Source organism: Lithobates pipiens, unplaced genomic scaffold, assembly GCF_037356315.1.
Source record: "Lithobates pipiens isolate NorthernLeopardFrog02 unplaced genomic scaffold, aLitPip1_a1.2 Scaffold_30, whole genome shotgun sequence".
Taxonomy (NCBI): Eukaryota; Metazoa; Chordata; class Amphibia; order Anura; family Ranidae; genus Lithobates; species Lithobates pipiens.
In genome coordinates, this window is record NW_027507791.1 from 158,545,228 (window position 1) to 158,568,376 (window position 23,149).

Sequence of the window (23,149 nt, forward strand, 5' to 3'; positions counted from 1 at the left end):
ATCGTGTGTACAGAAAACCATAGGACTTTTGTACAAAGTACAAACAGGCATGCTCAGAACCAATGCAAAAGATCAGACAACAATACAGAAGTTGACCAAAGGTGGCGGTAAAGAGCAGAAAAAACACGTGGTTTGGTGAAAGTTGGCTGAAAAAGTCCTGCTGTGTGTATGCAATACAAGTTCAGGGCCGACGCCCTTTGTACAAAAATCCAAGGGAAAGTTTGTACAAAGTCCTATTGTGTGTATGAGGCTTTAGAAGCAGCTGGTCTGTCTCACAGAGAACATGCATACAACCTGAACCAAAACCCAGCGTTTTTGGTACATTACAGGGTGGTGCACAAAATGCAGCTATCCCATGTTAGTACCCTGTCCTGGGACTTTCACGTTTTTATGAAGTCACCATTATATATCTAACAAGGACTATATATCTATTATGTTGGACTGACCTCCTTTTGACCAAGATGTCACTGGTTTATGCATTACAGCACTTTATGATTCACATTTGTGGCACTATATATATTTATTAAGAGCTTGTTTTATTATTTTTATTTTATTTTGTCTGTGGAGAGTAACACACATCACAGATTATATTATCACAACAACAAACATACAATTCAATTTTTTTTGCTATGTATATTTTATGTTTTATATTTTTTGTGTCAATACTTGGCACTTTAATATTCACTGTTGGGAAGAACATCAGGAGATTGCAGCATAGCAATTTTTAATTTATATATGTTCTACTTACCTTGCTCTGTAGAGTGGTTTTGTACAGATCAGCCCAGATCCTCCTCTTATCAGGTCCCTCGTTGACATAGCTTGCTATGGAAACACCCGAGCCAGGCTTTTCTCCATTCAGACAAGGAGCCGTGGCACGGCCCCACCCCCTCTCTCGCCTCATTCGTTTATTGACTGACTGACAGCAGCGGGAGCAAATGGCATCCACTGCTGTGTCTCAGCCAATCAAGGAAGGAGAGTCCCTAACAGCCGAGACTCCCGTGCAACATCTAGGGTTGCCACCTTTTCTTCAATCCAAACCTGAACACTTTAGCGGCACACAGCAATTTTTTTTAAGGGGGGATACTTTGGAGTATGGTGTAAAGGGGCATTTCCCCACAGAATTACCCCCTTAAATATGGGGTTCCCAAAGCCCCCCTTACATCAGAGTCCACAGGGCACCTCTTCTATAAGAGTCCGTCCCCCTGATTTTAGTGTACACACTCACTCTGAGACAGATAAGAGAAGGGAAGAAGTGGGTGAACTTCAGTCATTGAATGGTGAGCTCACTCACTGGAGGATGGAGGCTCAAGCACGGACACCTTTCAGCCACTATGCATCTGCTGGCTGCTGAGCTTGAAATTTCCAGCCCACGCATCCCTTTCCCAAGCATTGAATGCCAGGGATTGGTGTGTGGGTGGGCAGACCAAGGGGTAAGGGCAGGGGGAGCAAGAGGAAATCAAGCCCTATCTCCTCTCCATGTATGGGGGTGGGGCCCATGTACATCTATATACTTGGCAGCTGTGGTACACCCTTACTTGGCGAACCGCAGTCCATGCTCAATAATTTGTCTGGGTTTTAAGAGGTCTGAAACCTGGACACACGATTCCAAACTCGGACTGTCCGGGTGAATCACAGACAGGTGGCAACCCTAGAAACCTGCTGCACACAGGTTTTTTCATCTTAATGCATAGAATGCATTAAGATAAAAAAATATATATAGGTCTGCCTTTAGAGCCACTTTAAAGTGATACTAAAAGGCTATTCTCTTTTTGGTTAAAAAACAAACAAAAGCAAAGCCAATACTTACGGTATCTGCTCTGTGCAACATTACTACAGAAAAAGGTTCCTTACCTCCTATTGTGGCAGTCTCCCACTGGCATTGTCAGCCTCTCTCTACTGCAGGGAGTCTCCTTAGCAAGCCAGTTGATAAAGAGGTACCCACGTGTGCACACTTCCGAGCCATCACTGTGTCCATAGACACACATGGTGCCAGTAAGGCACATACCCGCTCCCTCTTCACGGGAGTGTTTGACTGCTAGCAGGAGTCTATAGCTCCACTGTCCTTGGGGTTTCTCCTGCGAATGCAGGAAGTGGGGAAGAGGTGCTAGAGCTTGAAGTGTTTAGGAATGGGGGCAAGTAATACAAATAGTGGACAGGTTTTTATTTTAATGCAGAAAATGCATTACATTGATATTAAAGCTTTGGATTTCTTTTACATAAAACAAACAAACATTTCATACTTACCTGCACTGTGCAGTGATTTTGCACAGGCCAGCCCTGATCCTCCTCTTCTTGGGGTCGTCTGTGCTCCTGGCCTCTTATTCCAGAGCTGCTGCTCTGCATGTATATTTTCACCCAGCCTCACCCCTCTCATCTTATAGGCTCACTGGCTGTGATAGACAGCAGCAGGAGCCAATAGGTCTCAGTCAGTTAGGATGAAGAGAGTACCTGGAGAGCACTGCACTAGAGAAAGGATCGGGCTCAGTCAAGTATTAGGAGGGTTGAGGGGGCTGCTGCATAGAGGAGGTTTTTAACCTTCATGCATAGAGTGCATGAAGGTAAAAAAACCTTGAGCCTTTAGAACAAATTTAATGAAGAAAAAAAATTAAATTAAATTAAAAAAACAGAAAACACTTTGGAACCTCTTTAGGTGTGCTATGTTAAGGAGCAACAAACTATACCCATTTGGGTTCTTGTAAAATGATGACAGAAGACTTTTTTTAAAAGACAATGTTAAATCATCACAGAACCCTGACTACTCATCTCTAACAGAAGAGGGGATGCAAGTAGTATATGAACAACAATGTTTATTTAGGGTTTAGAATTTCTATACTATTTGTTTTGTTTAGCTTCAGGGGAGAATCCTTGTTAATGTCACTCCTGCCCCCACCCCCTGGACTTCACATGTTGAGGGGGAGAGGACGCGGGGGTGAAGATGAAAAGCAAACATTTCTTAACATACTGTATGAACAGCAAGAGGGGGTTCTCCTTTTATTGTTTTTCTTATTAAAAATTTTGATTGTCAAAAGGTGGTGGGAATAATTAATGATTTCACACATGAAGTAAAGTCTCATCAAATCAGTACCAGACCATCTCCAGAATAATTCTCTCAAACCAACCCCCTACGAGACCCAAACCTCATATCACTCTACAGAATCAAATAGACAGTGTTCGTATCCTGCTGGGGTACTCCCTATAACACATTTACACACTAAGCAATTTTAGATGAGTAACACCCCCCACCCCCCCCATAAGATTATTGTATTGTAACTGTGCTTTTTACCCTTTATATTGTAAAGCACTGCACAAACTGTTGGCAATACACAAATCCTGAATGACAAAAGATAAAAATAATGTTTTTCCTATCAGTAAAGGCATCTCCTTTGTGCATCTGTTTCATATAGTTCATGCAAATTCATTCCAGTATGGTTAATTTGGGTTGGCAAACAAGTTTCTATATAAAATGATGGCACCTCCCAGTGCTACATCTCACAAATCCTCCGGTGAGTCAAGATTGCACCCAGACAGACATCTCCTCCCCCTTTGGCAGATTTATTCAGAGTATCCCTCTCCCTGACCACCTCTGAAGGTCAGGTTATCCTCAACTCATTCAATAACTACATACCCTCCCATATTTCACTTGTTTAAACTGTTGCTTTCTCTCTTGCAACCCCCCTCTCTCTCTCTCTCTTACTCACCCCCTATACTCCTCTCTCTAATCACAAAGCCTCATCATACTGTATCCAACACTTCAAAATACCCAAATTCATGTTCATCTTTGCAACACAAAGGGGTTGAACATCCTAGAAAGTAAAAAAAAAAAAATATCCAAATTACTACACAAGCAATGACATAGTTCAAGTGTTTTTTTTTCTACAAGAGTTGGGAATCTACAGTCCCAGGTATCCTGTAGAGTACCACACTACCTCCAGTAACCCAAAATCCAGAAGGGCGTTGATTTTGCAGTCTATCTTAAATACACCAAGAACTGGAAACCAGACATAACAAGACATAACAAGACCAGATCAATAGAGAAATAGAAAAACCTGATGGTAGAACCAAATGGTGCTTTTAATACTTTTAACAAAACAGTAAGGAAATATGCTTATAAGGCCCTTTATAGGCGATACTGGGTATTAGTACAAAAAATTTATCCTGTCTTCCAAAGATATACGTTTCAGGTGGTTTGGTCACAAAGGTAATGTCTTATACATGATTTTGTCCAAAACAAATCCCATTTTGGTCCAGAAAGTTTGGCCTACTCCAAACATTGAGTTTTTTATCTCGCTGTTCTAAAAAGACCCCTGGATAGCACTTATACACCACACAATTCTAGGGTTTACTCTATCACAGCAAAATCTGGCTACTTTTTATGTCTTAGCTGTCAAACAAACCATTACCAAGGCCAAAAACAGACCAGAGCAAACCTGCAAGTAAAAGAGCAAATGAACACTCTGCTCACTAACAAGTATCTAGTGGCCTTACGGATTCAGATCCTACATGCATTAGATACATTTTTCAAAACTTGGGAGCCATGGATTCATCACACGCTCCCTTCTCCGAACCTCAAGTCTCAATAGGGACATACATACTATTCTTAATAAGACAGCAAACTATTTCACAAATGTTTACAACGTACACACACACACACACACACACACACACACACACAGAAATAGTGATAATAGACCACAAGCTATACAGAATAAAATGCACCAATATCCAGTAGTTGCCTAAAAGCAAGATCAAAAAATTAAAAAAGCAGACTTCCACCAGAAATTTTTTAAAGTCAGCAGCTACAAATACTGCAGCTGCTGACTTAAAATAATCACACTTACCTGTCCAGGGCACCCGCAATGTCCTCATCCGAAGCCGATTGTCCCTCGGCTCTGGGTGCAGACATCTTCGGTAAGGGAATCAGGAAGTGAAGCCTTGTGGCTTCACAGCATGGTTCCCTACTGCGCATGTGCTAGTAGTGCTGTGCGTTCTGACTGGTCCCTGCTGTTATTCTGGGACCTGTGTGTAGATCAGGGTCCCTTATCTCCATGCGTAGGTTGACATGGTCAGGACTGACGTCAAGTTCACTTCCTGGGAGAGTTCAGCAGTGTGAATCACAATGCCGAAGCCATTGCATTATCTCGATTGACTCTTCCAAAAAAAAATAAAAAAATTCTCACAACACATGGGAGCAGAGCCGGTGGGAAAATCGGTTCCTCCTTACTGCCTGCCACTTATGGATTAGTCACTTTCCGGACACAATGGATCGATCTGGCTAATGGTTCATTATCCAGAAATTCTCTAAAGGCTTATACCAAGGGTTTAAGATTTTCTCAGGTGCATGCCTCTGGCTTTTTCTGCATTTTTCCACAGTGAGTTGGCCCTATCCATCCTATCTCACTCAGAACTTCCCAACAACAAGTATAGTCAGATAGGCCAGGGGTTGTTTTTATCCCAAAATGGGCTACAAAATGACCAAAATTGCACCCCCTGACCACTCTGGAGGAGGAGCCATGACGTAGGAGACAGGCGTCCGTCCGTCCGAGCGCCCGTCCGAGCCTCCCTGCTCTGTCTCCCTCCGGCACGCATCTCCCCATGACTACATAGCCTGAGGCCGTGTGCTCTCGTGACGCCGTGACGCCGCTCTGAAGCGGTCTGACCCTTCGCCTGACCCTTCGCTCCGAGGACCAGGAACCACCCCCGCCAAACTCAGCAGCAGTCCACGCCAGTGGAGGGGCTGCCCAAGAATACAGCAGTGGAGTTCTTCGTTCTTCAAGCCGCTGCTACGGCGGGACGGGACCCGGACTGCATACCCCTGAAACGGAGGCGAGGATCCCTGTTGTAATCCACCGGAGCACAAGAAGAGGCTGATAGAAGGTGCTACACAGTACACAGACGACAGAGCGGTAAGATAAGCAGCAGGAGGGAGAAGCAAGGGGAGTCTCTGCTGAGTTTCTGCTGGATTGGTGAGAGGTGAGAGGCATGGTCACGGACGCTATGTTAGAGAAGGGGAGATACCCCTAGGTAAATTGGAGCCTATCCTGCCCTACCTCCCTTTGCCTTAAGGTTTAACTTGATCTGACAGAACAATATAAGGAATGGCTGTTTGAGCTGGTTCTACATTTTTTGCTGTTGAGGTGACTCGATTGCAGGAGTTATCTGCTACCAGGGGAGGGAAAAGGAAAAAAATAGTGCTAACTAAAGGACGTTTTCCCAGAAACCCTCCCCCCCCTGGCTATAGGGGACAGCTTCTTTTGTGTGCAGTCGCCCATACAGAGTCTGCAAGAGGAGATCTGTTATGTTGCCAACAATAGTCGCGGTAGGAGTTCAAATGCTGATGTAAGAGACCCTACCGCTGTCAAGCTGATTTACACTCTCCTGACTTTTTTTTTTTTTTTTTTTTTTTGGGAAACATATTGTATGGTTTAAAGAATGTATAATATGAGTGTATCCTATAGTCTGCTAATTAATACTAGTAGCCCAATATAAAGGGGAGGAAGTAGCGGATCATAAGGAAGAAGGAAGAAGAGAAAAAACTTTCCTCTTTTTTTTTTTTTTTGTTTCTTTCGGGTATCTCGATCTGAACAACACCTGAGACACCATGATAGAGGACTCATCGGTTATTCTATAATCCTCTGTTTTTTTTTCTCTTGTTCTTTTTTTTCTGTTTTTTTTTGTTTTGTTTTGTTTTGTTGGACATTTTGGACATTTGGGTTGATAAAATTCAACTGGTACTGACCGCCCCCAAATGTAATAACATAATAACACTATGATTGTTGTTTTTGTGGTAGGGTTTTTTTTTTGGGGGGAGCTATCTAAAGTGGCTGTAAAGATTTAGGCCGATATTTTTTGATAGGAGGAAGGGAATTAAATTTTGATAGGGCTGCCAGGATGAGAGGGAAAGCAGGCAAGATAAATAAACAAGTAACCCCCGCCGCAAGCCCGGTCGGAATTCAAAAATATATGGCCGCAAACACTAGCATAAGAGCAGAAGAAGAGTCTGGTAGCCCCAGGATGGAAAAACTGCTCCGCCCGGGCCCTAGCAGACAGAGGGGAGAAGATAGCAGAGGGACAAAGAACCCGGTCGTTAAGGCAACTGAACTTAAAAAAAAAAATAGCGTGAATAGCGTGAACTTACACAGTGGGGATAGCAGCCAGAATGAAGCTCAAGGAAGGGAGGGACTAGAACATCTAGAGGCAGGAGAAAGGAGTCTGGATGGACAAAGGGAATTCGACCAGTCCCCACAGATTAGAGAGATGCTCTCAGAGATGTTCATGAGAATGGAGACCTCTCTAAGGGCAGATATTGCAACTATAAGGGAGGACATAGGTTTGGTTTTGGGGAGAGTTGAGGAGGTGGAAAACAAAGTAGAGGCCCAGGAGCACAGAATAGATGGAATCTTAGAGCAGGTAACAGCCCTCCGTAGGGGAAATAGAACAATTAGATACAAATTAGAAGACCAGGAGAATAGAAGCAGAAGGAAGAACATACGAATAAAAGGTCTCCCTGAGACAGTTAGCGCATCTGCCCTTGGAGAGATAGCCCAACAGATTCTCAATCCCTTATTAGATAGAGAAGCTATAACCCCACTGAAGCTAGATAGAATACACAGGATGACGCGACCTCTTGGAGTTAGATCAGAAGCCCCACGAGATGTCATAGCGAGATTTCACCATGTAGCGGAAAAAATGCAGGTAATGAGAAAAGTTAGAACACAGCCAGGGGTGCTCTACGGAGACGTGGAATTGCAGATTTACTCCGACTTAGCGGGGGAGACGCTTGGAAGAAGGAGACGGTTGAAACCGCTAACGGAACTATTGAGAGCAGCCGACATCCCATATCAGTGGGGATTTCCGGCGTGCCTCATAGGGAAGAAAGACGGTCGATCTGCGGTTCTACGTTTCCCGGAGGACCTACAAGAATTTTGTGAACAGTTAAGGATACATCCTGCTCCACAGATAGAATGGGACACTGAAGAGGTTCTAGGGGGTGAGAGGAGTGGGACCCAAAGGACTACTAGACAGGATAGGCCGAGCGATTGGAGTCGAAAGAATCCAATTACCTGAAGCTGAGATAAATCTGAACAGGGGACTAAGAGGAGGAGGGAGGAGGGGAGGAGAGGGGGGAGGCTTGGGGATGTTTCGGACGGACATGGGGGCGAACCCCAGGGATACTATGGGGGAGAGGAGACCACCGACACTGGCCTACCAGTCCCATAGGTTTAACATGAAAAGGGGAGTCCTACCCAGTCTCACGAGACTTTTTGTTATAGGACAAGGGGAGGGAGGGGGGAGGGAGGGGGGTTTTGGTTTTTTGGGGGTGTTTTATGGGTTCTCACTCGGTCCTTCTACAGGGGTAACAGGTATGGTCACCAACGGGTTCACTAGACGCTCCAAAAAGAGAGGGAGAATGCCCCTTGGAAGAGAGGTATGGGGATAGTTAACGTTATTACCTATAATGTAAGGGGCTTAAATACAAAAATGAAAAGATATAGAATAAACGATGAGTTGCAGCATATGGAGGCAAATATAGCATGTCTCCAGGAGACGCACTTAACATGCACCTCAGGGGTCAGACTGAATTCGGTTGATTTCCCGGTATGGATTTATGGGGATTCCCCATCCTCGTACTCCAGAGGGGTTGCAATAGGCTTCAGTAAAACAACGAGGTTTAATTTAGAGGAGCGACTAGTGGATCCGGAGGGACGATACCTGTGTCTAAAAGGAATGTTGTTTAACCTTAAATGCACAATTGTAAACATTTATGCCCCAAACGAGAATGCGGACATATTCCTAAAGAAAATATTGAACAAATTAGAGGATTTTAAAGAGGGGAAATTAATTCTTGCTGGAGATCTTAACTGGAGTGTAAACCCTAAAGTTGATACTTCAGCGGGAGGCCCAAGGACATCGGTATATAAGCAGAGAATGTTTTTAAGGGCGTTGGCTGCATTCCAACTACAGGATGCCTGGAGAGTACTTCACCCAAAGGATAGGGATTACTCTTGCTTCTCCCCGGTCCATGGTTCCTTCTCTCGAATAGACTATATCTTCCTGGAGCATTCATTTCTGAAAGCACTTAAGAAGGCGGAAATAAAAGTTAGAACTGTGTCAGATCATGCACCAGTTATGATTGGGTTGGAGATAGGAGAGGACCATGGACCGAGGCTGAATTGGAGATTGAATGAATCTCTGTTACAGGACAAGGATTCTGTAAGTAAGGTTGAGAGGGAGATAGAACAGTTCTTCAGATTAAATGATACACCGGGAATTTCAAGCCCTATACTATGGGAAACGCATAAAGTGGTAATAAGAGGGGTATTAATAGGGATTGGAGCAGGGAAAAAGAGAGAGAGAGAGAGGAGGAAAACCCTACTGTATGAAGAAATTCAGAGATTGGAGCTGGGTAGCAGACCAAGGGGACTGCACGATACCCAGGATCTAGTAAAAAATAAGAGAGAACTAGAAGACTATCTAGAACAGGACAGGAGGGCCACCTATCACATTCTGGGAACAGAGATGTATCAATGGGGAAACAAAGCCGGTAAATGGCTGGCCAAGAGGGTGAAGGATAAGAAAAGCAGAACCTTTATCCCAAAAGTAAGAAATGAGGCGGGGGACATACAAAATATGCCGGAGGATATAATGAACACGTTCTATACATATTACAAAGCCCTATATAATATTCAACAGGAAACCTTAGAGAATGGAGGCCGGGATGCAATAAAGGACTATTTGAAAGGGATAGATATCCCCAAGGCTAAACAAATGGAAATGGAAGCACTAGAAGCCCCAATATCAAAGCTGGAAGTCGAATGGGCGATCAAAAATACAGCTAAGGGAGGGTGCCCCGGGCCAGACGGTTTCCCGATATCATACTACAAGGAATTTCAAAAACAGCTGGCCCCAAAACTATGCGCGTATTTTAATGCAGTGGGGAGGGATGGAAAATTTCGAGAAGAGACACTACTGGCGCATGTGGTCCTGATCTTGAAAGAGGCAAAGGATCCGTTGGCAGTGGAAAGCTACAGGCCAATTTCCTTGCTAAATTCAGATATTAAACTCTTTGCAAAAATTATCTCTGAACGATTAAGACCTCATGTCCCAGAGTGGATACAGCAGGATCAGGTAGGTTTTACTCAGGGGAGAGAAGGTCGGGATAACGCACTAAAGTCTATTATGCTATGCCAGGAAACCATAAGACAGAAGACCCCCTCGATACTCATGTCTATAGATGCTGAAAAGGCATTTGACAGGGTTAGTTGGGGGTTCTTATTCGAAGTGTTGGAGCGATATGGATTGGGACAGAGGATGAGAGGGTGGATAGAAGCTTTGTATACTAAGCCTAAAGCTAAAATAAGAATAAACGGGACCCTGTCCTGCCCCCTTGAACTGTGCAACGGGACAAGACAGGGCTGCCCGCTCTCCCCAATACTATTCATTCTGGCACTAGAACCCCTCCTGACTGCTATTAGGAAGAATCAAAACATCCAGGGAATACGGGTAGACGAGAGGGATTATCGGGTTGCTGCTTTTGCAGACGATCTTCTGCTCTATATCTCTAGCCCGGAGACCTCTATACCGGCGATTATGGAAGAACTAAAAAAATATGGGAAAGTCTCCAACTTTAAGGTTAACGCAACCAAATCCGAAATCCTAAACTTAAATATACCAGTAGAAGAACAGAGAACCCTACAAACTAAATACCCTTTTAGATGGAGTGGGAGGGAATTGGCCTACTTAGGAATAAAGCTTACAGCAGGGATGGGGGACTTGTATGAGGCTAATTATATCCCCCTACTGAACAAAATTAAACATCATTTAGATAGGATCCAATACAAAGCTTTATCATGGATAGGGAGAATAAATATAGTTAAAATGTTTATTTTACCAATGTTTACTTACATATGTCAAATGGTCCCCATATTATTACCACAGGGATATCTTAATAAATTAAAAATGATGATTAAAAGATTCATATGGAAAAAAAAAGCGGCGAGGGTGGCCCTTAATACTTTGATAAGAAGTAAAGTCAGAGGAGGATTAGCAATGCCCGATTTCAAAAAGTACTACGAGGCCATAGCAATCTCACGAATCACAGACTGGACACACAACAAAAAGGGGAAGGATTGGGTGGAATTAGAAATTAAGTTAAGCAGAAGGGAATTAGGGGAGATAATATGGATACCCGCAAAATATAGAGAATTAGGGATTAGCACAAATTTATTGACAAAAGGGTCACTGCGAATATGGGACACAATAAATAAGAGACACAAGTGGGTACACAACTCACCATTTATGCCATTACTAGACACTAAATTTTTTTTACCAGGGCAAGAGGAATATGTATATTATAGCAGATGGGCTAAGAAAGATAAAATTAAATTACAAGAGGTTATGGAAGGGAATAGGGTATGCACATATGAGGAATTAATAGGAAAGTGGGGTCACAAGCCTTTAGATAAGTGGAGATATTCACAATTATATTATTTTATTCAGTCTTTAACACAACCACTACGAGGACCGGAGCAACTTAGACCTCTGGAGAAGCTGATAGGGAACCCTCAATGCGTTGTAAAAAGGATCTCAAAAATATATGACATCTTAATAGAGGTAGAAGAGCAAAAATACCCCCCCTATATGGAGAAGTGGGAAAATGAACTGGGACCGCTGAATAATGATCTCCATAGAAATAGGATTATTAGACGAACGTACTCGGTGGCCAAAGACCTTCAAACTAGAGAGATGTCATATAAACTTTTAACAAGGTGGTATATAACTCCACAGCAAGGAAATAAAATTAGTAGCGAGACCCCCGCAACATGCTGGAGAGGCTGCTCAGCGGTGGGGACCTTTGCTCATATATGGTGGGAGTGCCCCAAGATACAGATATACTGGGAGAAAATTATAAAAGCTATCTTTGAAATAACAGGGGAAGGGATTAGAAGAGACCCATGGGTTTGCTTATTTCACGACTCGGAAAAAGGAGAGAGAGAGTATGGGTACTCCCTGGTTCCTTGTCTATTGAACTCCGCTAAGGCACTGATCCCGCGTAGATGGAGGAAACCCGACCCCCCCTCGATGAAGGAGTGGGTAGAAAGGTTAGAAAGGACACGAAATATTGAAGAGACAATCTATAAACTGGATAACCTAGAAGGGAGATATCAATATAAATGGCTACCGTGGATACAATTTGGAAAAACTGAAGGTTATTTAAGGCTGCTCGACTGTCAGTAAAGAAGAAGGGAAAAATCAGAAAGAGGGGAAAACAAGACAGAGAAGGAAAAATGGAAAAGGCCCGGGGAAGGGACCGAGTGAGAGGGGTGGGGAGGGAGGGATAAGGGAGTTCATTCTTAAAGAAATGTTGTTGTATTTATCAATATGTTGAATAGTTTATGTTTGTATACTTTGAAAAATCTGAAAATAAAGAATAAAAAAAAAAAAGATAGGCCAGGGGTTTGTGGTGAAGTTCAAAGAACTACACTAACTGGTGTCCGATTGAAGTGTTTGATCTTCTGTGCAATTATTTTGCAGTTGCTCTTCTGAACAACCATTGAGCCCTTTTCCCACGCATCCTCTCACTACATGTTCGGTTTATTCGTAAAAATCCAAACCATTTATTGGACATTTGTGAAAGATTGGGGCAGCTTTCACAGGTTCCAAACCGGGGGTCCCTTCTTATATCATCGAGTACATGGAGCGTTGGAGTTCCTGCTGTTATAGCAGATTCATACCGAAGCCCTATACTGTAGACATTCTTTGTATTCACTACGTTTCTAGAGGTATTGTTACCTGCCCTTTATCAAAGCTTTCATATCACACCTACTTTCGTGTCTTGGCTAGGCCAAGGCACACCTCAGGTTATCGCATTTCCAAGTGAAGACTGACTACAAATACACAAACACACACACACAAAAAATAAATTATAATATATGTATATATGTACAAAAAAAAATTCAAAGACAAATACCGTACATACCTCTCTTTCCAAGTAAGATTTTAAGGATTCCGTTTCATTTAAGAGTGTAACACTGCATTTGCCCCTAAAAGTCAGAGAAAAAAAACAAAAAAAAACAGTAAACTATATTTTTCCCATTGGAGAAGACAAACATTTAAAAATTAATTCAGAGTGGACATCTGAAAGTGTAACTCAATTTCGATATGTAGACACTTGAATGTGGAGTGGTCATTTTAAAGGGGGAAAGTGCTTTTGTATACAGTATATTGTCTTCATTTGTTGATTCTTGGAATGTGAGAAATAATAAGTATGGCCAAGGTCGGTCAAAGATGTGTGGGTAGGCTGAATGTACCAAGTTGATTGATCAACTTGGGTACAAACAGCCTGCTGGATTCATTTGAGATCACTAGCCTCTGCTATAGCCACTAGCAATAATCATGGTCTTCTCCCGATTGGGATGGCTATACAGCATCAAATCCACTACCATCAAGGTATTTTGATAAATAGGGTCGTAATTTGGCAAAAATAGGAAAAAGGAGTGACACATTGATCCAACTTTTTTTTTTTTTTTACAAACAGACCCCTTCAGCCCTGGAAGATTTGGCTGCTCAATGACCATGCCATTTTTTTCTATTCAGCACTGTGTCACTAACTGACAATTGCACCATAGTGCGATGCTGTACCCAACAAAATGGCTTTTTTTTCCCCACGAATTGAGTTTTCTTTTGGTGGTATGTGATCACCTCTGCAGTTTTTATTTTTTGTGCTATAAACAAAAGGGCAACAATTTTGAGGAAAAAAAAAAAAAAAAAAACACAAATAGCTTTTACTTTTTGCTATAATAAAGATCCCAATTTAATAAAAAAAAAATAAAAAAAAAAAACAAACACATTTCCTCAGTTTAGGCCGATATGTATTCTTCTAATTTTTTTTACCAAAAACAAAAAAATGCAATAAGCGTATATTGATTGGTTTGCGCAAAAGTTATAGCGCCTACAAAATGGAGGGTAGATTTATAGCATTTTTATACTTTTTTTTTTTTTACTAGTAATAGCGGTGATCAGCAATTTTTAATCGGGACTGCGATATTGCGGCAGACACATTTGACATATTTTTGGGACCAGTGACAATTATACAGCGATCAGTGCTAGAAAAATGCACTGATTACTGTATAAATGTCACTGGCCGCAAGGGGGTTAACACTAGGTGCGAACAAGGGGTTAACTGTGTTCCCTCACTGTGTTCTAACTGCGGGGGAGGGGACTGACTAGGAGAGACGACAGATCGGTGTTCATAATCAGTATGAACACACGAGCCGTCTCTTCTGCGAGAGAACCAGGATCTGTGCGTTTACACACAGATCCCATTTCTCGCTCTGTCACAAGCGATCATGGGTGCCCTGCGGTCATCATGCCTGCCAGGCACTCGCATCGGCTCTGGCGGCGAGCCATAGGCGGCACGTGTCCCTAGTGGCTAAAAGGCAAAACGACGTAAAGCAACATCGCTTTGCCCAGGGGAGCCAACCTGCTGCAGTAAAACTGTGCGGGCTGATCCAGAAGCGGTAATGTTTTATAAATGAGAATATATAGATATAGATATAGATATAGAGAGAGAGAGATTTTTTTATTTATTTTTTTCAGCACTGAGAAGACCCTCCCATACTAAAGGGGAGCTGGGAAAGTACCCGGCAGGACCCAGCACAGAGACTGGTGGAGACAAAGAGGCGCAGGCACTAGATGACAGTCAGGAGGGGTAGAGGGGAAAAGTGTCAGAGAGGCTGATCCTGAGCTGGAACATCCCAATAAGTACGCCCCGTTGAGTCACATTGGTGAAATCAGTCAGGGACCAGCACTGCTGGAGTTGAGGGACTACCCTAGCTGCCAGGGGAAGAATTCCTCCAGTGAGAGTGGGGGGGGAATCCAAGGGAAGGCAAAGAGATTCTGGTGGTAGGGGACTCAATTCTTAGAAGGACAGAGAGGGCAATTTGTCACAAAGACTTGAAACGCCAAACTTTATGCTGTCTACTGGGCGCTCAGGTTCAGCATATCGCGGATCTGGTGGACAGATTACTGGGAGGAGCTGTCATAGTGCATGTTGGCATCAATGACAGTCAGAGGCAGATGGAGTATCCTAAAGAAAATTATAAGGACTTAGGGGCTAAATTGAGGAGAACCTCCAAAGAAGTATTCTCAGAAATATTACCGGTACATCAAGCCACACCAGAAAAGCAGAGGGAGATTAGGGAAGTAAACAAGTGGCTGAGAAGCTGGTGTAGTAAGGAGAGCTTTGGGTTCCTGGAGAACTGGGCTGACTTCTCAGTTGGTCACCAGTTCTATAGAAGAGACATATTGCACCTAAATGAGGAGGGTGCAGATCTGCTGGGAGTCAAGATGGCCACAAAGTCAGAGGGTTTTTTAAACTAGACGACGGGGGGGTCCCGAGGTAGAGATAGCCAGCGCCAAACATATTCCAGAGGCTAGTATTGGGGGCATTAGTGGTAGGTTGACTAAAGCACATAATCTCGAGGTATAGTAACAAGTCCTATTTGCAACCTCCGAACACCCAATAAGACAGTATACAACCATTCTAAATGACGTGGCATGTTCACCAATGACAGGAGCCTGGCAGAAAAGATGGGAGAACTATAGATACTGTTGTATGAGGAGAATTTAGATTGTGGGAATTTCAGAGATGTGGTTCAACAGCTCTCATGATTGGCTGACAACCATTCAAGGGTATTCCCTTTATCGCAGGTAAAAAAGGGGGAGGTGTAGGCCTGTATATCAGGAATTATGTGCAAGTGAATATGAGAGGTGACATCACTAGGGGAGCTAGGGAGGAGGTGGAATCCTTACGGGTAGAGCTCCAAAGGGACGAAACTAAGCGGACAGTAATACCGGGAGTATGCTATAGGCCCCCCCATAACCTGAGGAAGGAGGGGGGGGGGATGGACCTCCTATCACCATATCATCATAACAAGGGATTTTAATTATCCAGACATAGACTGGGCAGAAGAAACCACGCATTTGTCTAAGGCTCGCCAGTTCCTAAAGGTCTTTGTAGGACAATTTCATGGGTCAGATTGTAGATGCACCGACTAGAAACAAAGCGTTACTAGACCTACTGTTAACCAACAATACAGATCTGATGGATGTGGAAATAAGAGGTAATTTAGGAAACAGTGATCACAGGTCAATTAGCTTCAGTATAAAATCCCAAAAACAGGAAACGCAAGGGGAAAACAGACACTGAATTTCAAAAAACGGCCATTAAACTACAAACCTTGTTAGAAGATATAAATTGGGATAAAATCTTAGGAACAAAAAACAGAGGAGAGATGGATTTGCTTTAAGAGCATATTAAATAAGGGCATTAGCCAGTGCATCCCATTGGGAAATTTAAAAAGAGAAAAAAAAAAAAAAAAAAGAACAAAAAGTCCTGGATGGATTAACTCCAAATTAGGGCTGCAACTAACGATTATTTTCATAATCGATTAATCAGCCAATTATTTTTTCGATTAATTGGATAAAATTCCTCCCAGGGACACCAATGATGGGGCGTTATTCCTCCCACTGACACCAATGATGGGGTGCTATTCCTCCCACTGACACCAATGATGGGGCAATATTCCTCCCAGGGACACCAATGATGGGGCAATATTCCTCCCAGGGACACCAATGATGGGGCAATATTCCTCCCGGGGACACCAATGATTGGGCGCTATTCCTCACACCGACACACTATTCCTCCCACTGACACCTATTCCTCTCACTGACACACTATTCCTCTCGGGGACACCAATGACGGGGCGCTATTCCTCCCGGGGATACCAATGATGGGGCGCTATTCCTCACACTGACACACTATTCCTCCCACTGACACCAATGATGGGGCACTATTCCTCCCACTGACACCTATTCCTCTCACTGACACACTATTCCTCCCGGGGACACCAATGACGGGGTGCTATTCCTCCCGGGAACACCAATAATGGGGCACTATTCCTCACACTGACACCTATGCCTCTCACTGACACACTATTCCTCCCACTGACACCAATGATGGGGCGTTATTCCTCCCACTGACACCAATGATGGGGCATTATTCCTCCCACTGACACCAATGATGGGGCATTATTCCTCCCACTGACACCTATTCCTTTCACTGACACACTATTCCTCCCGGGGACACCAATGACGGGGCGCTATTCCTCACACTGACACCTATTCCTCTCACTGACACCAATGATGGGCCACTATTCCCCCCCACTGACATCAATGATGGGGCACTATTCCCCCCCACTGACACCAATGATGGGGCGTTATTCCTCCCACATTGGTGTTTCTGGGGGGGGGGGGGAGAATAATAGAGCCACATTGGTGTTTCAGCCAGGGGGGGGGGGGAATAGTGCCCCATCATTGGTGTCCCCGGGAGGCGCTACTCCTCCCAGGGACACCAATGATGGGGCACTATCCCCCCCCCCAGAAACACCAATGGGGCACTATTATTCCCCCCCCTGCAGAAACACCAATGTGGCACTGAATGTTGTGTATGCTTTTACAACTTGCCGATAGCTGCTACCTTTTTTTCACACTCTGTGTGCAGCTCGGCTCAGTGTCCTCCTCACAGATTCTCTCCCTCGCCTCTCTGTTCCCTCGAGGCAGCAGCGGGCGGGGCTGAGATCTGTGTGAATGATCATCATGTCACGTGACATCAGCGAGGAGGAGAGGCGCGGACGTGCAGCGGCGAGTGCGTGCCTGATCACAGAGCGCCGCCGAGGACACAGGACGGATGAGATAGGAGGAAAGGATTTATTTCGTTTTTTTTCAAGGAACATACAGGCGGAAGGTGCGGACCAACTACTCGATAATGAAAATCGTTGACAACGATTTTCATTATCGATTATATTGATTAATCATTGCAGCCCTACTCCAAATGTAAAAATGCTTTTTATATGCAAAGGAGAAGACCTTCAAAAAAATACAAGGATGAGGGATCATCAGCATTCAGACTTTACAAAGAATGCAACAAGAAATGTAAGGGTGCAATTAGAGCAGCTAAGATAGAACACAAAAGACACATAGTCTAAGAGACAGAGGAGGGCAAAAAAAAAAAAAAGAAATTCTTTACGTATATAAACAGTAAAAGAGGAAGGACAGACCATATTGGCCCCATAAAGAACGAGGAAGGGAATCTGGTTACAAAGGATGGTGAAATGGCAAAAAGGTATTGACTTTATTCTTCGGCTCAGTCTTCACGAAGGAATCGGGGGGCTTCAGTAACCAAAACTGCAGTGGTTTATCCCCATGATACATCACAGGAAGCACCCTCATGGCCAGAGGACAGTATTAGGACCAGGTGGCTTGCACCCGAGGGTCCTTGGGGAACTCTGTCAAGTAATTGCCAGATCATTGTTCCTAATTTTTACTGACAGTCTACTGACTGAAATGGTACCAGCTTTTTGGAGAAAAGCCAACGTAGCACCAATATTAAAAAAAAAAAAAAAAAAAAAGTCCACAATGCATACCTGGGAATTACAGAACAGTTAGCCTAACATCAATAGTACAATATTTTAGTAATGAAAATGGTACCATTAGCAGTAATCAGCATGGATTCATGAAGAATCATTCTTGCCAAACCAATCTATTAACCTTCTATGAGGAGGTGAGCTGCCATCTAGATAAAGGAAGGCCCGTAGACGTGGTGTATCGGGATTTGGCAAAAGCATTTGATACAGTTCCCCATAAAATGCTTACTGTACAAAGGTCAGTTGGCATGGACTATAGGGGCAAGTTCAGAGGGTAGTAATAAATGGGAAGTACTCAGCATGGCCTGGGGTAGAAAGTGGGGTACCCCAGTGTTCTGTCCTGGGACGAATCCCATTTAATTTATTCATAAACAACCTGGAGGATGAGATGAAATGTTCACCCTCTATTTGCGGACGATACTAAGCTAAGCAGGCCAATAACTTCTTCGCAGGATGTGGAAACCTTTCAAGAAGATCTGAATTAATAGGGTGGGCTACTACATGGCAAATGAGGTTTAATGTGGAAAAAACAATGCATTTGGGTGGCAAAAATATGAATGCAATCAACTCACTGGGGGGAGAACCTCTGGGGGAATCTAGGATGGAAAAGGACCCGGGGGTCCTAGTAGATAAGATGCTCAGCAATGGCATGCAGTGCCAAGCTGCTGCAAGCAAAGCAAACAGAACACTGGCGTCTGCCCTGTTGCGGTCTGTTGCTGCATCAGTGGCAGTTTGTGTATGTTGTATGATGTGCCCCGTTGTGGTCTGTTGCCGCGTCAGAGGATATGCCCCTGCGTGGGCAATGTTTGGCACCTGTGTGGGCGGGCAACTTTGTATGCGAATGGGAAACAAAAAATATATTTTGAAAAAAAAAAAACACATAACATTGGAATGCATTAAAAAGGGGATCAACTCCAGAGATAAAACAATTCTCCCACACTACAAGACTCTGGTCCGGCCGTACCTGGAGTATGCGGTCCACTTCTGGGCACCAGTCCTCAGGAAGGATATGCTGGAACTAAAGAGTCCATAGAAGGGCAACAAAACAAATAACGGGTCTGGAGGACATTAGTTATGGGGAAAGGTTACGAGCACTGAACTTGTTCTCTCGGGAGAAGAGACACTTGAGAGGGGATAGGATTTCAATGTACAAATACCATACTGGTGACCCCACAATAGGGATAAAACTGTTCCGATTAAGGGAATTTAATAAGACACGTGGCAGTTCACTAAATTTAGAAGACAAGCGGTTTAACCTTAAACTGTGTAGAGGGTTCTTTACTATTATGCTCGTACACACGATCAGAATTTCGGCCAGCAAAAGACCGATGAGGGCTTTTCATCGGAAAATGCAACCGTGTGTATGCTCCATCGGAATTTAGCTGGTCGAATTCCCACCAGCAAAAATTTGATAGAAAGTTTTTCCATTGGGAAAATTGAGAACATGCTATCGGAAATTATGATCGTGTGTATGCAATTCCAATGCGCAAAAACTCACACATGCTCAGATTCAACTACGAGATGGAAGCTATTGGCTACTAGGTATTGAACTTCCTTTTTCTAGTCCCGTCATACGTGTTGTACATCACCGCGTTCTTGGCGGTCGAAATTTGGTGTGACCATGTGTAGGCAAGACAGTTTGAGCAGAATTCCGTCATAATTCTGACAGGAAAACCATCAGAGCTTTTTCCGACGAGAATTCCAATCGTGTGTACGTGGCATAAGAGTTGTAAGGATGTGGAATTCCCTTCCACAGGCTTGATTTAAATCATACATTTTAAAAAGAGCAACCGTCATCTCTGTCCCACAGCGGTTCCTCTGACTCGCTGTTGACTCACCGACAGTCCCATTCACTTTAATGGGACCGTTGGTGATGCGGCAGTGACACAACAAGGTGAGGGACGTGGAAGCAGCAGGTGAGTGATTGCCCATTAACAGGCACTGCCATGATGGATCTAAAATGACAGTTACTCTTTAAAGTGGTTGTAAACCCTTACAAACCACTTTGTCCTACAGGTAAGCCTAGATTAAGGCTTACCTGTAGGTCCAAGAAATATCTCTTAAACCTATACGGTTTAGGAGATATTTACAAAAAGCCAGAGCAGGGAGACCCGTATGTCACTCCGGGATACATGGCAGCGGCGAAGATGAAGACGGAGGACCGCTTCGGGGGCTTCGTTCTCAGGTAAGTTATTCATAATGAGCTAGTATGCTATGCATACTAGCTCATTATGCCTTTGCCTTGCAGGTTGCATTTTTTATTTTTAAATAGCCTTTACTTCCTCTTTAAATGTAAGACTACCAAAAAGGGGGTCCCCTAGTGGTGGGCTTTAAAGGCACGTACCACAAAAAAGTAAAATATTAAATTTTGCCGTTCTATACAACTCTTTAATCCCCCTGGCGGTGTTCCCGAGTCTGGCTCGGGGTGGAGATTCTGTACCAAAAGCGGTAACCCCGAGCCAGACTCGGGACCGCATCGCTGAATGCAGGAGGATGTTTACTTACCTTGTGCCCTGGATCCAGCTATGTCCCCGCGCTGTACGAGTGGCTCGTCCTCCGCTCGAGTCATCACGGAGCCGATCTCCGTTCCCTGCGAACGGAGATCGGCATCAAATTCAAAAAGTGAAACGCACACATTACATACAGTATAATGTAATCTTACAGATTACATTGCTGTATGTAATTATTTCACATCCCCTTTGTCCCTAGTGGTCTGCCCAGTGTCCTGCATGCAGTTTTATATTATAAAAACTGTTCTTTATGCCTGGAAACTGGAGATTGTCCATAGCAACCAAAACTGTCCCTTTACATCAAAAATGATTTTAGACCAGCTAGAAAACAGCAATAATAAATTGTAATCACTCGCAGAATTGAGCGACAGTGATTTGTGGGGAGATCCGTCATCAAATATTGAAAAGTAATGACAGTGACAATTCTGCAACTGAGCAAATTTCAGTGTTTTTGATTTGATTACATTATTGAATAATTTTTATCATTGTTATATTATTTGGTATAATTATGTATAGTTATTTATTATATTATAATTTATGATTACATTTTTCAAACTTTATCATACCCGGAATGTCTGGTAGACTCTGGTTTGGACAGATTTAAGTGAGTTATTCCTAAGAATTACAGGACTACAATATAAAACACCAAATTTTCATGCAAAATAATTGTTCCGCTTTTAGCACCTAAAATCCGAAATAATCGTACCACCAGGGAGGTTAAATGCAAGGACTTATTCTTACTGGTAGTTAGAATCTTTAATATTTGCAAACAAAATAAAGGTTTCCTATTATATTTTCCTATTTAGAATAATAAGCTGCCAGATTAGTAAAACAGCGATATTAGAACGGATTCAGCTTGCAGTGTACATAGACAATACAATGGGATAAAGGAATATTCCTGAACTTTGTTTTATATCATGGTTACTTTATAATTGTGTGAATGCATCAATGCAGTGCATGTTAGCATGCAGAGCTTGGATCCATTGAACAAGTTTACCGAAAATGTAAATATTGCCAAATATACAGCCTTATGCACAATTTCATGCTGAATAAACTAAATTATTAATGTATCAAATAGAAAACTACTTTGGATAGATTTTTTTCTCCAAACGCATTTATTTAAAATACATTTATTAATAAAAAAAAATCAATTTTTTTTTAATCATTGATTTATATACACCCTGGCAGACAGTGAGAAAAGGACAGAGGGTAATGGTGGAGTCTGTAGTGAGAATACAGCTGCAACTTCTAATCCTGAGGTGAATGCAAGGACAATTTGAAAACAAAACCCGTGGAAAACTAAGGGCAAGTTATTATGAACCCATACAGCACAGAGGCGTATACACAAATGCTAGGAGCCTAGTTAACAAAATGGAGGAGACTTTTTTTTTATTAGATACATTAACAGTTAAAAAGGCAAAAAGACAGAGGATGGGGAGATGGTTTTGGAAGAGAGAGAGAAGGCAACTGTACTACATGCCTTCTCAGTTTTTATGCAGGAAAAGAAGGGTTATATCGACCGCGACAGTACTGTTAGTGACACATCACAGGGCATATCCTCGTGGCTAACAGAGGCTGGAGTGAAGGAGACTTGATAAACTTAATACAAATAAATCACCAAGACCAGATGGCTTACACCCAAGACTCCTTGGAGAGCTCAGTCAGGTTATAACCAGACCATTGTTCTGGATCTTTGTGGACAGCATACTGACAGGATTTGTACCAGCTCATTGGAGAAAAGCCAATGTGGTATCAATATTCAAAGAAAGGACAGACAAAAAAATAAAAATAAATAATACGTATATGCTAAAGTATAGGATGGACAGTGGGTGGATCTCCCCTATGTGTTTGCATAGAGTTTTTTTTTTACTTCTCTTGGCAGAGATTTCTTCATCCACATTGATTCATGTGAATGGCAGTATCTGTTAGGTTCTCTTTTTTTGTTCAGCCCAAAGGCCTGTAGCGGTATTGGCATTGTTTTTTTTTTCAGCCACCGGTGGGCTTTCACGTAAAAAGCAATCCTAGCAGCCAGTTAGCAGCTAGACTGCTTTTACAAGCAGTGGGAGGGGACATCCCCTCCCCACCCTTCTCACGGTTTGCTCAGGCTCTCCTGTCCCACCCGGGGAACCTGAGAATGCAACTGGCGGTTCTGCCAGC

General features: G+C 43.1%; 1 protein-coding gene across 13 annotated transcripts in view; it reads right to left on the reverse strand.

Moving 5' to 3' along the window:
• Positions 1-23,149, reverse strand: part of MTA1 (metastasis associated 1) — a 635,520-nt gene that overhangs the window by 477,522 nt on the left and 134,849 nt on the right. For all 13 annotated transcript variants that reach the window (XM_077465019.1, XM_077465018.1, XM_077465021.1 and 10 more), the window contains exon 5: positions 12,977-13,040. In XM_077465019.1, coding sequence (XP_077321145.1) covers positions 12,977-13,040 — 64 coding nt within the window. The remainder of the gene's footprint in view (positions 1-12,976; positions 13,041-23,149) is intronic.